The sequence below is a fragment of the Centrocercus urophasianus genome, unplaced genomic scaffold, assembly GCF_019232065.1.
Source record: "Centrocercus urophasianus isolate 14NV4802_14NV808 unplaced genomic scaffold, USGS_Curo_1.0 seq_16, whole genome shotgun sequence".
NCBI classification, from domain to species: domain Eukaryota; kingdom Metazoa; phylum Chordata; class Aves; order Galliformes; family Phasianidae; genus Centrocercus; species Centrocercus urophasianus.
The window spans coordinates 22,211,568-22,224,779 of record NW_024884711.1 but is presented as its reverse complement, the minus strand read 5'-3'; the positions used below and the strand labels follow the sequence as shown (position 1 = coordinate 22,224,779).

Below are 13,212 nucleotides of genomic sequence, written 5' to 3'. Positions count from 1 at the left end.
CAAGCTGAGCCAGGGGAGATTCAGGCTGGACTAATAAAAACAGTACAAACAGGACATTTAACAGTGCTCATGTCTTACGTACAGTGTGTGAAAACAGAGGGCTTCCCAAGCAAAACAGATTTGACAAGGACAAATGTGACTACTTAGATAAAGTAGTTGTCATCAACAATAGTTACCTCTCTTGTATGTGGAGACTAATTCCTGGAGTCGCTTGTGTGTTTTCTCCTTTTAATACAGCAAGGTGTTCTGTTACTTCAGTCCTTCTGTGATACAGTGCTTTTCTCTTTGTTGATAATTATAACACCTTTGTCTTCTATCTAGTGGTGATCCTGCCATACTCTTACTGCAGTTTTCAGAGATTTTGCATGTTTTTATAGTGGAGAAATTGGTATCAAGGGAAGCAAAGAAAGAAAGCGCAAGGAAATTCTTAGAGATTCTAATTCTTAAATCTTTATTCTTACTTTTTTATTATTTGCAATGGCTTTCATTCAGAATCTATTTCAGAAAGATAATATTGCAAAGTAAATTTGAAAAAAGCTTTATTTTTCATATGAAAGGCTGTAGGGGGTATGCAAATAGAGTGAAGTTCTTTAAGGTATATGAAAATATGCTTTTAAAATATTTTTCTCCTTTTGAACATATTATCCTGTCAGCACTTTCCTTTTGTAAAGGACTTCCTATCTTATAGCATTTCTTCAATTCTGGTACATTAAGAATAGGTGAGCAAGGAAATTACAATATTTGTTTTGAGCTTCACGTCTGGACTAAACAAAGTGCAAAACAATAACAAAAAGATTTATTATAAAAAAAAAGTGTCATTTATACATAGGACAGTTTTTATAAATGAAAGATCACAGTGAAATATCACAGTCTTTTTAAATAGTCATCCCTTTCCAGCACACTGGAAGAGAATCAGAAAATGTTTTGTGCCTTTATTTATGAACTACATAGTTGCAGTTTAAAATACCTAATTTATAGCTGTAAATTATACTTGAATTATTGAATGCGTGAGCGATTCACTGTTTGCCTTGTAAAAGTAACTAAGTGAAATGACTATGAAAAATCAATATTGCCATTGTTTAATAAAAAATACCTGAATAAAGGACAAAAATGAACTGGCTATACTCTTTTCTTTGATTAGCAAGTCTCTTAAATAATATCATTTAAATGAGATAGTGATGAAGGTGATGCATGAGTGTCTGCATTGGAATATTCCAAATTTGGCAGAACATACTTGGCATTTGAAAATTACACTTGTAGAAAATGTACTTTTTGTACCCTGACAATGGATCAAAGAATCTTGCGCTGAGAATTGCAGGGAAGCTCAGTGTAAAATAATACAGGAATACAATTTACATATACATAGGTTTATTTATTTTTTTCTTTCACAGATGCGATGAATGCAGACTCTGTTACCATTTTGGCTGTTTAGACCCTCCCTTGAAAAAGTCTCCAAAGCAAACTGGCTATGGATGGATCTGTCAGGAATGTGACTCTACATCTTCCAAAGTAAGTTAATTCATCCTGTGAAGTAGTTGGAGTTTTTGCCATCTCACAGCTGTTGTTGAAATGCTAAATTGATCTGCTCTGAAAAGCAGGAGGTCATAAAATAATGATTTCAGATTCTCTGTAAAACAGGTTAAAAAAAAAAAACACCAGAATGTATGCAAAATGAAAATAATCAATAAAGAGAATTTTATTATCTGAGTTACATGTTTTCTCTTCATATTGTAGTGTTCTCTCTGAGAAAGGAGTGAATAAGTGTACTCTATCAGGATTGGTAATATTACATAGAAGTGAAAGTATTTTTGGATTAGTATAGAACAAAAACCTCTAAGAACAGAGATAGCAAATATATCTTTGTCAAAATTAATGAAGATGGTTTGATTGAATAAATCTGTTGATTTTAGTGGGTTTTGTTTGTTTGTTTTTTCAACTACTGCTAAAAATTATTATCCTTAATAGTTTATATTGATGAGTATGCCTTGATCAAATATATGACATTTTAAAGTCAGAATTAAAATTCTGACATAGATTTAATCTCTTAATACTATAAACAGAAATAGTACTCTTCTGCAGTACTAACTTACTAAAAAATAAAAATATGCTTCTTTGCTTTTCTGTACAGAAGTTTCCATAGTACTGCATTCTCTTCTGTCATCACCTTAACCTGGCAAGAAATACTATGTACTTAATTTTTAAAATTGGATTTACAAATTCATCTGGTACATCAATGTTTTGTTGGTTTTTTAAAATTTATTTGTTTGTTAAAAACAAAAAAAAATTAAATCTGGAATTTTAGTCTGTTCTGCTACTTTCTTGGTGTTTGCAGAATATTTTCAACTAAAAAGGACACAGCTATTGCAGAGGTGCTGTCATAAGTTATGTGTTGGCATATGTGGATGTTCCTCTAGAGAAGCAGATACCAAATGTACAAGTATAGTTTTTGACTTGCGACTAGGAAGAAATGGTTCTCAGTTTCATGCGGTGGGGGAGTTAATTTAATTCTTCTGTAAGGAAATATGAAGACAACCATCGGAAATTAGCTGTCCACTACATTTTGGACATCAAGAACTCTCTCTTGAGTACCACTTACATGGAATGGACATTCCAAGAGTGAATTGAAATTATTGAAGTTTTGTTACCTGCTTAAACCAAAACAGGTCCTTGATAATGTTGGAATTTCCATCTCCAATTTGCTTGACTTCTTCTGAGTAAACAAACTCAAAAAAGCAGAGTTTGTAACTTCTTCAGGAGATTAGAACGTTATGTACCAGATAAAAAATATAAAATACTTTATTGTGTAAACTAAGTATGATTGACATCATTTTAGTACAGGGCATGTGTTAATTTTAAATTGAAAACCACAGTGTTTTGAAGAGTAAATGAAATTTACTGTTAGATTGACAATGTATTTTGTATTATGTTAGTGATACAAATTAAAAAAAAAAAATGCTTGTTATTGTATCTGATTTTCTTTTTCATTCCGTAGAGACTTCTAAATGAGTATATTTAAATAATAAAGTCATTTGCACTTTCAAATTTAAGCAATTTGAATGGTATTTGAATGAAAATGGATATGAAAGGTGCTGAAAAATTGTCTTATGAGGACTCCTTGTGGTTTTGGGTAGCCACTTTCAGATCGCTTTTTCACAAAGCTGTACAGAGAAATGCTCTGAAAAAGCTGCATTTTTCTCTCTGTTTTAAAGTATTTTTCTAGAACATTTGCATGATTTTACTCTATAATGTGTTACAAATTCAAACACTTTAATACTGAGTTACACTCATTGCAAACCTTCCTTAAAGTGAATGTGGTTTTAGGGGGTTAGGGCTTTCTTTATGTACTTCATCATTTTTGCATTCAGTTTTCTATGTGGTTTTACTATTGTGTTATCTATCACAATTTGATGAGACTTTTTCTGCCCCTTGCTAGAGGGAGTAGTCCCTCAGCAGTGTATTTAGAGATAGGGAGAGGAAAGCTGTAGAGAAGTTTGCTTGTTTGCTGCACTCTGCCTGACCTATGGATGAATTGCAAGCTTGAGCTCCCAGCAATTTCAATCTCTCAGTCACTTACTAAATCCAATTTTTGGTATGTCACAGTGAAGTTTCTAGTACGGATTATAGCAGCAAAATAGGATTGAATTTCCAGCTTTTGCCAAGGAGACTATTGTTTAGTTTTCATTCCTTCAATGTTTTTCATCTGCTATGATCCAATTTAAATCACTGTTAGCGTATGTGTTTTAAAATTCTGCAGTGATGTCTTCTGCAGCAGTCTTGGCCCTTGGAAACAATTGGTAAGTAAATTACACTAATTCAGTGAAGAGAGGTAATAGTGCATTGCGTGTAATCTTTAATGGGTTTTTACTTACAATTACAAGTTTCAATTTTGTATGTTCAGGAAGATCTACATAGCACTGGCAGCAAATAATGTATTTTTATTTTCTGCTTTTACTAAACACTTGTTGATGACCATGGTGTAAGAGATGTAATATAGTGATAATAAATGTACACTTTACATTGCCATCTATTACAAGTGTGGACGTTCTCCTTCTGTTTTGCTCATACAAGTCACAGGACTCTCAACAGTTGTGTCAGTTCTTCCACCAGCATGGAGGAAGAATTCCCATATTAACCTGCCTGTCAAACAACAGATGGGCAGAGACTGCTGTAGGGCATGAGGGCAAAAGCTTCTCTGCTGGTAATACTCACAGTCACTTGATGGAATGGGTGAAGCTCACTACTAAAGTCTGACAAGGTCTCTCATCTCAAAAGCCTTGTAGATTTTGTTACATCACATGAAAGCTGAAGTGAACCCACAGGCTCTCCATTTCTGTAACACCATCCATCTGCCTGATGTGTTACGGTGTGTTTTAAGTATTGTCAAAAAGCACTGTAAATCCTAAATGTCATGATAGTTTCAAATAGTGATATTCAGAAGGAAAATAGAACATTTAAAAGTATAATTTCATAAAAACCAACAACACAAAATTTTTATTATTGTGATGTATCATTCAGTAGGAATTAATGTGGCCTGCCCATGTGTTTATGATGTGATTTAAGGGCTCATTATGGGGTCTCATTATTACTAAATGTGGGAATTCAGGAATTCTTTCTATTGCCTTCCTTTTAAAAAGTCCTGTTTGAAGCATCTCTTTCAATTTCAAAATTTTGCAAAGTACCAAGGCAGCAAAAACTTGAAAAATATATCATGCTAGTTGCAATGACCATAGTCATTGACTTCTTTGGTTTCTATTTGCTCATTTTTGTGTACAACCATTTTTGCAAAATGCTGCAGAGTGTACATGTCAGGTCATTATTTGAGTGCTGCAAGATCAGCTGCCTTGCCTGTAGACTTCTGTTTAGTTTGCTTTTATTTCATCTTCTTACAGCATTGCGTTTTTTCAGTGGAAATAAATTGTCAGAGTATGTGCATAGAATTTTCATCTAAACCCCTCAGTAAATATTTTCTGGAACTACAAATCCATGACACACCAGCCCTGGCAAGTAGTATTTTTTGCATACCTTTCATGTTGGAAAGCAATTGTGGACACTTTTACTTAGTAGCAAAGCAGCAGCACTTCTTTTGGTGTATCTGGCTTTCAAATCTTAATTTGGTCAGAAAAAAAATGAAGTTAATTCTTTTTGTCTATAGAATTTTATGCTAATAAAATGATGTGAATTTTTAAGACGTTCTCTGAGATGAGAAGTTTCTCATCTGTTCTTGGTTTGTCAATTTCATGATGTCTTTAATTTTTAATTTTTAAAATTATTCCTGTATCTCAGAGTGTGTTTTCTCACCCTTGCAAGCGGCTGTGTTCATAAATAAAAGTAACAGCAGAACTAAGAAATCCCAATGTCAAGCTCTCAGAATGTAGGAAATGCCCAAATTAAGATTGTGTGCAGCACTGTATTCTTCTTGTGGCTGTGCATGAATTTATAGCCTTTAGTAAGTTCACACTGTATTTTTTTTGCCATAGAACCTATGCCTTCTTCCATTTAGCTTTTGGAGGTCACTGAAAGAGAATGATCTGGGTTGAGTGTTAAAAGAAAATACTGTCTTCAGGTTCTGCAAGACACAAAACCAAAATGATCATTTCAGGGACAGAAAAGAAAAAGATTGCCCTTATGTCTGAAGTAGGCTGTGACTGGAAGATTGAATTTTACCCTTCTCTCACCCCAAGCTCCTGTGCATGCTAGAAAAAATAAGCAGATGTTAGTATTAGGTGTTTAGTATTTTTTTTTCCTCATTTGCTGCTGCCTAGCTTGGATCCTTTGGCCTAACATGCAAAAATGCTGAATTCTGAGAGCTGCAGCTGGTGATGGTGTAAGATGGTGTAAGCTGAAAGTCATCACAATGATGTGGTCTGGATTATTGCAACTGAGTAACAAATTTATGGGATTTTTAATTCTTTAATCCCCATGTCTTAACTTCCTGTTTGCCATTACTGTGCTGTTATTTGAGACATTTTCCTTAAATTTCAATGGATTGTTCTGTCGAGCTGCCTTTTCCTATCCATGGTCTGTAGGGGCTAAACAATTTAGATTAGTGAAGGGATTAGTCTGAGTGGAATTCTGTTTGCTTGAGTACTCGTAGAAGATGATGGAATTTACATTGCATTGACATACTTTATCCAGGCATTTGCTGACATTCAGAACTGTGTATTTCTAAGAAAGTGGAAATGTTTTTAAAGTGGAAAAGTTTTTAGAGGTTTATATATACGAGAAAACGCTATTTTAACATGAAATGTGAGTTTGACACAAACTGGCAATTTTATATTTGTGCTTAATCATGTCTTATATATGTTTTATAGTACTTTTGTAGTTATCGCTCAGTGCAAAAGTAGTTATATTTAAAACACATCTTTCCAAAAATACACATAAGATTTTGTATTATTAAAGGTCCTTTGTATTATCTGAAACTTTTTTTTAATTACGTATTCTGACAAAGGGTGACTGCAGTGCTTGTAAAGAAGCTGTGACCCTAATTTAGTCAGTGCAGTTTCTTTTGAGAGCACAACATACAAGTAAATGTTCTGCCACCAAGGCAAACATCACTGTACCTGGAAAATGACAAATGAATACTGCTAACAAATCTGCTAGCTGATGGCAGGCGAACATAAATTGAATTTTTTTTCCATTTTGCTTTATGCAACACTTTTCAGGCTTAACTCAGTGTTACAGAATAGTGAATTGCATACTGTAAGTGACCAGATTTGAAAAGATGGAGTCTATTTTCACTTCTAATGGGTGTGGATATTATGACTTATTTTCTTATGTGTTGATCAAGAACAGTACAGTCAAACATTTTTGTATTTGTTCATATATTTTAAAACTTTTTGAGTAGAGTTGAGTGATGCTACATAAATCACCTTGGGACGTGTTCTGTCATACAATAAAAGCTTTACAAACATGTATATTTGTATGTATATATATATATATATATATATGCTAGAAAATACACATTTAAGTCCTTGTCTTCATAAATTTGTGAGCAGCCATGAGGCCTTGGACACCATTGAATGACTGTCTTGAAATTAAACAAGAAGAAATTATCCAAATGTTAAGACTGTGTGAAACTTTAGCAGTGCTTTTTTATGAACTTTGGTAATGCCAAACCTTGTCACAGGAAGAGCTTTGTCTGTCCAGACAGTTCAAGAAAAAAAAAAGTCGCATTACAGCGTAGATTAGTTCTTATCAGTTGGCCAGTTAATACTGCCAAGTGTGTTCTAGCATTTGCTCCCCATATTTAGAAAAATTAATTGGTGCAGCCTCTGTTATTTTCTGGCAAATAAATGTGAAAGATCTATCTATTGAATAATTTATACCATAAAATGTTCCAAAAATAATCAACCTTGAAATTAACTTAAGATGAAGCTTGATTTATATAGAGAGGATAAGTTCAGGATAGAGTTAGTTGGTATTAAATCCACAAATGAATCCAAATAATCAGATACACTCAGTTGCCAGTACATCCCATAGTGTATGTAGGAAGCTTAGGTTTTAGTGAGAGAAAAAAAAAAAAAAAAAAAGGTTAAGCACTGTAAAATATGTTTGGAATGGATATTTATTTGAATTCTTCTCCACAACAAAATCAATTCTACCAGTTCCAAACACCCCGTGTCACTGGATGCCAAATCCTCGTCTTGGACTTTCAGTGTTTGTGCTTCCTACTAAGTTCAGTTTAACTGTAACCAAAAGGTGTTGTGAAAAAATGGGCAATATGCTACAGCGTTCTCTTTTTCATAACCTTCTCTGAACAAATCTTTTTGACTGGTTACTCAGAGGGCAGTCGATCTAGTGCCAGCCAGAAATTAATGATATACAGTTGTTCCAAATTCAAAAAAGATTTCTAGTTTTGAAGTATGACATTGGGATAGATCAATGAGTAATAACAAAAGTGATTAAAAGATAGGGCACCAATTAGGAATTCAAAGTGAAATATATAATTTATTCTCATATTAAATTTTGAAAAACAAACAGAAAAAACAGTTATAATAAGCTTGGTAAGAGCCTGTTGTCCCAGATTTACACTGCGCAGCAGTTTTAAATAGGTATTTTTGTTATTAAAACTCCACTTTAATAATATTTGGTCCAAAAATTGTTCCATTTCCAAGATTCATTTTCTTAGCTAGGAGACAGAAGTCCCGTGCTGCTTCACTTCATTCATATTCTTTCATAACCCAACAATTCAGAATGTTTTCAAAACTGAAATTTTGCACACCGTTACAACTTCATTTTCTTAGTGGGGGAACAGTAGTATAATACAATGCATTCTATTATATTGAATGTTTTATAACAAAAGCAGAAAAAAACATGATGTTTCAAATAGTTCTGAAAAGAGTGATGTTTCTTGATGCGCTATACTACCTTTAAATTGAAGCGATTTAATTTTATAAGGCTTTGTGTCTTATAAGTCAAAGTATTACTTTTTTGCTTTATTGTAACTAAGAAAATAATTAATGAAGTGTAAATAAACAAGGGTGGCTGTGTTTAGAATCAAGCTTGGTCATTAATTTTCACTGTTGATAGAATACCCTTGTTAAATATTGTGACCATGCCTGGGGCCCCTAGTACAGGAATAATGCAGAGCTTTTGGAGCAGGTCCAGAGGAGGGCCACGAAAATGATTGGAGGGCTGGAGCAGCTCTCCTGTGAAGACAGGCTGAGGGAGCTGGGCTTGTTAAGCCTGGAGAAAAGAAGGCTCCAGGGAGACCTCATTGCAGCCTTCCAGTACTTAAAGGGAGCTTATAAACAGGAGGGGGAATGATTTCTTGCGTGATCTAACAGTGATAGAACAAGGGGGAATGGTTTTAAAGTAAAAGAGGTGAGATTTAGGTTGCATGTTCAAGGAGAAAGTTTTTTACTCAGAGGGTGGAGGCTTCTAAAAGAAGCTGTGGGTGCCCCATCCCTGGAGGTGTTCAAGGCCAGGTTGGATGGGGCCCTGGGTAGCCTGAGCTGGTGGGTGGCAGTCCTACCCATGGCATGGGGGTTGCCACTAGATGATATTTAAGGTCCTTTCCAACCCAAGCCTTTCTATGATGCTTATTCATATCTAATTTAAGAGGTTCCTGATACTAGTGAAGTGTGAGGCTTAGTGATTTGAACCACTTAGTATAGCGATGATACATTTTTAAAGCATCTAATCTGAATAAACACAATCTAGTGTTTAAGCATTTAGAACTCTAGATGTGGTTTAGTTTTGATAGAATAACTATTATCTAGCATAAAGTAATGATTGAGGAAAGAAAATCTCTTCACTGGGCAGCAGTTAGAAACACCGCTGCTCCTCCTTACCTTCTGTAGGTTATGCTTCTAACAAAATCTGCTTACAATTATGGTTTATCTGGGAAATAGCTTTTCTACTGAATTATGGCTTACGCTTCTTAAGCCATGACAAAATGAATTTGCAGCCTAACTTGCTCACTACCACTCTACTGAGTGGCAAAGAGTCTAAGCTGGGATCTATCTACAATTGGTAAAATCCAAAAAGCAGTTATTATTGTGTCTATAAAGCCACTAAACCTAGTTTTAAGCTAACTCATCGTAAGAGAATGAAAGAAAAGGAGCGTACATTTTTAACACTGAGCAGCACCCCAGCATAAGACGATTTTATAACTCCTCTCTGGTTCACATGCTTTCAAAGTACATGAGAAAACTGATGGAAGAATACTGCCTGAGAAGGATAGGAGGAATGCGTCCTGTAACTGGAAATTGTATCATTTGTGCTTTTAAAAATTAATCTCTAAATATCTACAGCTGTTGAGTAGCATTGTGATTGTAATGAAGGGAACACATAGAAATGTAAGCAACATGAAGATAGCAGTTTTAATCCAGGTTTGCTCAGTTTTACATTCCCTTCAAAATGAAGCAGGAGAAGGAAAATACAAGTATGTGAAAGTCACCAAATTTTAGCTGCCAAAGAATTATAATTTACCCTACCGTAGAATTCCAAAAATAATGACTGAGCCTTTAAAGTGTTTATAGGGGCTTTTTACTGATAGTGGCGTCATCAACAAATTTACCAGTAAATTGTAATTGACCAATGCTATTTTCTGTTAACATTCCAGTTGAAGATTGTGATTGTTATCTGTTTTTTAGTGGAACTCACACTGATTCTGAAAACATATGGAAATGAATAGAATGATCTGTAAATGACTTCCTTTTTTGTTTTTTGTTTTGTTTTTTTTTAACTTTTCAAGCCTTGATTAAATTTTTGGCTTTGATGACCAGATGCCAGGAGGGCTTTTGTAAAAGCATGTGCAGTGTACATAATTTTTTATAAGTTGCATATTCATTCAAGAATTGAAGACTGTCAACAGAAAGTGGCAAGAGGTGTGTACTTTACAATTACAAAACAAACAAAAGGAATCCTGAGAAGTGCAGGTTGTATCTGAATTCTGGTGACAATCCTCATCCACTCTAATTTTGCAAAGTAGAGTTCTGTTGCTGCTGAAAGCCTATTATGTATATTTCTTGCCTTATGTCTTACACAGAACTAGAAAGTATGTAATTAAAGAAGAATTATGTGTCTTGATTCCTCACAACTGGTCTCAACTTTATTACTCTGAAAATTAACTTAGCACCTGTAATCAAATCCTGTATGTTAGAGGAAGAATTAGATCTTTAATTGTTAGTCTCTGGATAGGATCTGAACATTGTATTGTAGTTTTCTAATTGCCTACTCATGTTTACTCTCAAGACTGATTTTATTTTAAAGGGTTTCAAAGAAGGGCAGCCATGTATGCCACTTTAAGAAACGTGTCACTCATCAGTGTAAATTAATAATGCTGCCTATACAAAATCCAGTCATATTGAATCAGGAGAGAGAAAGGAGAAGGGAGGGAAGGGAAAAAATTAAAAAACACACAATTGAAAAAATGCCATTTTATGAAGTGCTAAGCAAGTAATGAATTTTAGCAGAGTCAAGATTTGCTTTTTGTGGTAGTGTTAGATAGTTGTTGTGAGGTTGTTGCCATTCCCAAATAGAGATTCTTGTAGTGCCAGCCACGTTTAATCACATTTTGCAGAAGACAGCTGGGCATTGCTGATTTGTGCTGTGTCAGCCACTTTCTGTGCAAAGGAGTGCCTCACCACTTGAATTTTAGCATTCTGTAGCAGAAAAGTTCCTTCTTCTTAAAATTGGCTCAGCAAATATCTTGTGTGGGAATATAAGAGCATTATAATTAGCTCTACCAAGAAATTGCGCAAATACTATGTGGGGTTTTAAGGTGGCTTTTCAGAAGATTTTCACAAAACCTTTAAAATGCATATTGCATTGATAAATTCTGGCAGCAATTAAGCTTATCTCAGATTTTTGTAAATGTGTCTTTGGTAACAGTTGAAAATTATTATCTGGTTCAGTGGTTTGAAACACCTTTGAGCATGTTTGAGAAGTCTTAAGTGTATTTAAACTGCACTGAACTGTACCAGAAAGGAAAAAAAAATTATGTATGGAAAACCTTGGAATGTGTAGATATCAAGGTTTCTTCCAGCTCCTGGTCTTGTGAAGACTGACGGGCAGATGGTATCATTCCAAATGTGGTATAAATAGCCATAGAAGAGAAGTGTCAAAAAGGAAATAAGAAGATAATTCAGTATTTATGGAAGGCTCAGAAGTGTACTTAGAGTGAGTTAATCGCATTGCAGGTTTATTTTTGGAAATAAAAGGGCATCAGCAGATTGATTCAGTAATTGACATAATGGATGCTAAATGTGTAACCAGTCCTGTGCAATAAATAAGGGTACATATCAGATATTAATCATTTTATCATTTTATCCAGTGAATCCTTTTTTTCCATGCAAAGCAATCTGCTTCTACTAAAGAACAGTGAGTTAAGTAACCTCTAGATAAATATGGTTTTGAGATCTCTTAAGCAGAAAAGTCAGCTAGGGTCCACATTGTGATTGTTGAATGAATGACCAGTGAATTTAGGGAAGCGATCAAGCCTATTCTACAAGTAAGGTATTAAATGTATTAATGTGTCTGTCTATTTTTGTTATTTAGGGGAAAAAAAAAAAAGAAAAAAAAAAAAAAGAAAAAAAAAAGGGTTTAGATTCCACAGAGCTTTCAGTTCAGTGAATCTCTGAAGAAGGAAGGAAACTTGATAATCCAGAATGGTTCTGCATGCTGGTGTGCTCATTTCAGGATCTTAATCAGAGGTATCTTAGTTTGCTTTTTGGTTAAGATCAGGAATGCATTTTTGAAGCAAATCACTCAGTTGCCACCAGTTGCAACACTTTCGTTTGCATTACAGCTCAGTCTCAAGAGCGTGCAAACTGGGTTCTTTTCAAGGGACACTAAAACTGGAGAGGGGCAGGCAGTCGGTATGGCCAATCTAGTGATATTCTGAAACACGTACAACACATTTGGCTGATCCTCAGCACAAGGACTGTTCCTGCTGCATGACAGTAGCTGCCAGTGATGGCATATCTTGGCTGTTTTGGCTGTCCCTGTGTGTTGTATTGGGACTTGTGTAATTCAATCTTCAGTCTTTTATGATCTTTTGATGAGGCTTATCAATACTTTAACTTCAAAATATATTAACTTCAGAGTGTTGTTTGAAAATGCATTGTTTGAATATTCTAGTGCCAGTTTGTGCCTTCAACTTGCTTGCTTACTGGGAAAGGAGGATTAGGAAAGGAGGATAGGGAAAGCTCTGTTCTTTCATTCAGTCAGGGCCTGTTGTTCATTATTTCTGACAGTTGTGTTGCATTTTGTTGGTTGTTGAAAGTGGTCTATAACGAAGCCTAAAATTTGTTTCAGGGAACGTAGCCTTGTTTTGAATTCATCAGCTCTGTAATTCTAGTCAGGAATTTCTTCCATGCTCCACTGCCCACAGTAATGCATGTCTGGCACATTTGATTTGTTCCATCACGTGCTTTCCATAGTCTTGTTCGTATTAATCTGGGCTGTGTGTGCCACCTTCTCCAGGTTGTGCTGATGCCAGCCGTGTAGTCCTAGCTGATTCAGAAGGGGCCTTGTCAGCACTTAGGAAGTATGTTTGCATTTTAGAACATTCTCTTCTCTCACACAAAGCTTGGGATCTGGCTGATGTTTATCCTTGGAGTAGAAGGATAAATACTTCTATGTTTCATATATACGTTTCGTGGAGATGTGAAGAAGCAACATCAAAAGAGAGTGATTTAGGCATGAAATGACTATTAAAATCACTCTTACATTTGCTGTATCAAAGGTATTTGTGTTTTAGTTTCA

At 34.9% G+C, this 13,212-nt stretch overlaps 1 protein-coding gene across 4 annotated transcripts in view; it reads left to right on the top strand.

The window, feature by feature from the left end:
* The window catches only part of PHF14 (PHD finger protein 14), a 151,226-nt gene that overhangs the window by 95,636 nt on the left and 42,378 nt on the right, over positions 1-13,212 (top strand). For 2 of the 4 annotated variants that reach the window (XM_042816587.1, XM_042816586.1), the window contains exon 17: positions 1,392-1,509. In XM_042816587.1, the coding sequence (XP_042672521.1) occupies positions 1,392-1,509 (118 nt within the window). Of the gene's footprint in view, positions 1-1,391; positions 1,510-2,128; positions 3,978-13,212 lie in introns of those variants that run through there. The other 2 variants (XM_042816589.1, XM_042816588.1) reach the window with 2 other exon arrangements.